This window comes from Bombus bifarius, unplaced genomic scaffold (genome assembly GCF_011952205.1).
Source record: "Bombus bifarius isolate JDL3187 unplaced genomic scaffold, Bbif_JDL3187 scf7180000008187, whole genome shotgun sequence".
Lineage (NCBI taxonomy): Eukaryota > Metazoa > Arthropoda > Insecta > Hymenoptera > Apidae > Bombus > Bombus bifarius.
In genome coordinates, this window is record NW_022884498.1 from 1 (window position 1) to 5,247 (window position 5,247).

At 34.3% G+C, this 5,247-nt stretch overlaps 1 protein-coding gene across 1 annotated transcript; it reads left to right on the top strand.

Annotated features, from left to right (window-relative positions):
- The first annotated feature begins 2,105 nt into the window (after window positions 1-2,105).
- Window positions 2,106-2,538, top strand: LOC117209661. The gene has a single exon (XM_033451908.1). The coding sequence runs from the start codon at window positions 2,138-2,140 to the stop codon at window positions 2,459-2,461; it is 324 nt and encodes a 107-aa protein (XP_033307799.1). The 5' UTR covers window positions 2,106-2,137; the 3' UTR covers window positions 2,462-2,538.
- The last annotated feature ends 2,709 nt before the right edge of the window (window positions 2,539-5,247 follow it).

Genomic DNA, 5,247 nt, shown 5'->3' on the forward strand with positions numbered 1-5,247 from the left:
ACAGGTTGTGTAGAAATGAAATATAAAAACCATCGTAGCGTAATTTTACACCTCTGGATTGATAGAAATTGATAAAAAAAGTTCGTGCAAAATTGACTTTGAGCATGATTTTCAAGGTCAGCATTTTTTTTATTGTAGTATATTCTATTTATCAGGGAAAAAAATGTTAGTTTTAATAATTTTTAAATGGCTTTATTCACAATATGTTTACATTCTGCAGTCAGAACGTAGATTTATTTGCATGTAGATATTATTGCCCTAGATCCGCCATGTGAGGAACAGGTTTGCGTTTTATCCAAACATTTTGTTTAACAATTGTCGTACCGATTGGCTATAGTGAGATGAAGGCGTATACCAGAGTGCATACAATGGATGAAATGACAACTCTGGCGTGGTATAATTTCGCATAATTCAGTTAAAAGGTATGAGCGTAAAAGTCACAAATATATTGCACTTGTAATTGATGTAAGTAAAAAGATACAGCCAATAATATAATATCCAATAATTCCTGCCCATACGTTTATGGCGAATCGTTCGTGGTTAAATCCATCAAACATTGCATGTAAATTTCTTTAAGTTCAAATCCAAATTTCGTCCGTAAACTTTCATCCGTAAATAATACACGTTAATAATAATAATACGTTATAAAAAGTGCAGAATCCATTGTAACTTATGTAGCACTCAATGGCAAAATCTTCGTCGAATGCATAGTTATTTGTATACAATAATAATTCCTGATCACTTAGTTGTTAACTTAGCCGCTGAAAATCGCATTGTCACGGAATATCTTGTGAACGCAGAGATCTCCCATTATTCCCATATTCTGATGCTCTTGATTTCATTGCTTTGTAAATAGCATGCTACTTTCTTATTAAATGTGAATATAAATGTAAATACATTGTAATAAAGCCAGTTTGAAAATTATTAAAACTGTAACATTTTCTTCCAGAAAACGAGGTCATTTATGACCTATGGTTGGTTTAATACTTTCGTTCTTCGTTGAGTGTGGAGTAGAATACGTTGCAATAAAACGATTTTCACTTTTCAGTTAGTGATACTATATGCTTTGTCTTCCGCTCGGCACGACGGAACCGCTTTATATTATACGTATGCGATTGTTAGTCGTCAGCATTGAGTATCACTGTCGCCGTCGCCGCATATTTTGCCAAACTATTTGACTTTAATATTAGAAACAAAACATGATTGCACTTTCTAATATCATTTGGAACACAAATTTTTCTAATGTATACCATTTTATTCGGAAAAGTCCACAAAATTTTTTCGTTTCAATAGCAATTGAATAGGAGCTACAGTAAAAGCACAAAACATTTTCAAACTTGAAAATTTGCAATTTGAAGAAATCTGTATTCAACTCACAAATATTTACAAGCATCGTGTATCAAAGGTTACAAAATCGGAAAAAAATTCAAATTTGTTTATCAGTGTTATTTGAATCTATAATAATCATAGTTCGGGATCTTTTTACAATTTATATCCAAGCAAACTCCTACCAAGATGTAAGTCTACAAGACATTAAACTCTTTCATTACTGCTAGCTATCGTTACATATCTATCACTTAACTCATATAGTTTGCAGTACACTGCAGAACACTTTCCATGCATACCTGTCTGTAGCTTCTCTTTGATAACTGGAAATAGGCATCGTCTAAGAAACAGTTATTATTTCGTTGATTCTACATATTCGAAGTACACGTTGTATTTTTACGAAGCAGTAAAATAATTACACTCATCGACGAATCTTGATTACATGGTATACAAGCTGCGTGTTATTTATCGCGCATTATTAATGTCCCGTTTGATGGAATACGAAGAAAAGTACGGTACCATTCTAAACTGATAGTAACATTGAACATCATCAACCGACAATACTTTATATTTTGCAACGTATTAAAAAATACAGCAAGCTTTTATGGTACAAGTACCCTATTTGTGTATGTGTGTATGTGTGTATGTACTTTGATTGCAAAGTACCGTTCGCATTACATTCTTACCCTTCGTGAATTACTGGTCTCCACGTGAAAAATAATAGAATACTTAGACGGTAAAGCTAGAATAGAACACCTAGTGTACCGTACTAACGTCCTTTTAATATACACGTAGTCGACGTAAAAACAAGATGGGAAAACGAGTTGCACAGTTAGAGAGAGCGATTTTCTTCACGAAACTCAGCGTCGCTTTGACGTGTTCCTGGCCGCCTTCTCCTTTGACAACTAAAAATCGACTTCTGTTATTTAATACATTATGGTACACGGCGTTTGCTAGTTCTGTGGCGTTATTCTTACCATTGTTGGCCGCGATTTACGAGTACTACAAAAGTCCTATTATTCTTGGAAAAACAGTGAGTCTTGCCTCGGCTGTTGCTCAAGTGGTAATCAAAATGATAATATGCCGTTTGCAGCAGAGACGTTTTCAAGTAAGTCGATTATTCTTTTTCGGATAAAGCACAAATAAAATTTTTTATTTTCCGTAGCTGCTTGAGTATGACATTCCTGTGTATTTATATTCTTTGAATTTTATTTTACTCACGTATCGCCGTATCACTCTATTTTATTATCTATTCGTAGCAATTATTGGTTTCCAACTTTCAAATCAAAGCAAGAGAAATGTAATCATGTAATCATAATTCCTAATAATATGTAATGATATATAATAATAATAAATAGAGGATCGATTAAAATATTTTAATTAAGCGTTGTCGGTAAAATAATTTCAGATGTTGTACTTCGATATGGAAAATTTCTGCAAGCACGCCACAAAAACGGAAAGAATGGTCCTGGAGCGATACGTGGATAAATATAAATATTTCCATTGCATTTACATACTATGGTCTTTCATAACCACGGCTTTCGTCATATGTGGCCCATTATACTCGTCTCAAACGTTTCCCACGCATGCGATATATCCGTTTTCAGTGAAGCACCAACCATATAATAGTCTAATTTTCTTCCATCAATCGTTGGTTGGTTTCCAAGCATCGTCAGGTATGGGCATCGATACACAAGTTGCTCTTCTTTTACGATACGCAACTGCCAGGTTCGAGCTTTTAGGAATCCAATTACGCAACGCGAAGAATAACAGTGAGCTCAATGTCTGCATACAGAAACATATTAAACTTTTAAGGTATAATATTACAAACTATTTTATGTTGAAATGACTGTCAAATATAATACTATACGATGCGTCTGTTACGCGTTAGAATAATCATTCAACTATATCTATAAAGCCCCGTTTAGATTAGTCAAGTTACTCGAATTTGAGCAAAGAACTTGATCTTCAATTCGAGTTACTTGATTTTCATGTACTTTGTAATTATTAAGACCAAGTTATTTGACCAGTATTTACTTTTTGTCAGTAGCACAGTTTCCGTGTTAATTAAAAATATTGTATGTAATAATACATAATTTGCATAACTTCGATATACATATTTAGGTATACGAAAGAAATCCGCTTATCTATCAAGTATCTAGTTCTGGCGACAATCGCAACAACTACTATCGCCGTGATTTTTGGTAGCTTAAACTTAATCGCAGTAAGTAAACGTTTCTTACTTTAAGTACAATAGTTGAATATATAAATGATGGTTTCGAAATTTTATATAGAACCAACCGTTAATTTTGAAAACTCTATACGCTATCGTAGTGTTCAGTGCCAGCGTGGAACTTTTCATGTACGCTTGGCCAGCCGATGGAATGATGCGTATGGTAATGAAATAATCATAGTGCATATTTCAATTAACAGCGTGAAACGATGAATTTCATTTTATCGTAGAGTGCGAGAGTTGCTACAAGCGTTTACGACACGGCTTGGTATAAGAGAGATATCAGCGTGCAAAGGAAAGTATTCCGCATTATTTTGAGATCTCAAAAACTTGAAACTATCGGGATCAGCGGTGTTGTACCGCAACTTTCGCTGTCTCATTACGCGAAGGTAGTATGTTTGTTGCATTCTTGCATTCTTGATTAGGTACTAATTATTTTCTTATCTCTTCTAGTATCTATACACATCTTTATCGTACTTTAACGCACTGCGTATTATGGTCGGAGATCCATCTTCACTTTAAGCTCTATGGAGGAAAATATATTACGAAAGATATCCATGGAAGTAATCGCAAATTGTATCTATGAGAATCTTCATGAAAATTTGTCTTTCATGTAAACAATATACATATATGAAGAAGTTATGTGACGTACAAAGATTCAGATGGCCAATTTACTGCAACAATGGAGTTTTCTTCTTTTATTTTCTACAAACATGATTATGTTACTATTGAGAAACGTTAAGTTGGTATGATCCTACAAGCTAAGGTGGTACGACTCCTAACGATGCTCTTTTGTCTTAGGAGTCGACCACGTGTTAATTATCTAAATACATCCGGTGTGTTCAGACGTTTTGTACGAGGTGGTGAAATATAGAAAGTAAAATTCGATCTGAGTGAATCCATTAAATATCAACCCCAGACCTATATTTAATAACAGTTACCGAGAAATTACCATATAACGACGGACGAAGAGGATATGAATCCCGAGGAAGAAGTAGAAGAGAACCAACAACACGAATTAACGCCATCACTGGAAGACTCCTCACAATTACCATCGGATCAAAACTTGGACTAAAGGGATATTTAATAGACACGGGAGCCGGAATAAACATAGTCAAACGCTCAAAAATCATTTCCACTCCGTTAACAGACGACAAGAAAACATTCTTTATGGACAATGACAAATACGAGACAGACGAATACATTTACCTTAGAATCTGTGATAAAAGAAACAAATTCTACATAGTACCTGACGACTTCCCACTAATTGAAAACGGAATCATAGAGTTATCAATGCTGGAAAACTATCGATACAAAATTACAAACGACCAAATCCAACTCAACGATCATGTATTCTTATTTCAGCCACCACAGGTAATTTCTCCAGGACAAACCAAAGTCGAAACAATTTATCTGGACAAGAGACCAACGCGAGTATGCTTCTGCAATACTGGTGAGCAACCAATACCAATTTCTAACGATCTTTCTAATGAAGTTGATCTCGAACAAATTCAAAAATTCAAAAACATAATTAGAACAAGCCATATTGAAAACAACTTCCGCATTCCTATCGAAAAAATCCTCTTACACTACATTGACGTATTCAACTTAGACACAGACACTTTACCATGCACCGATTTAACAAAACACATCATCACATTGAAAGAAAACAAAATCATAAATACAAA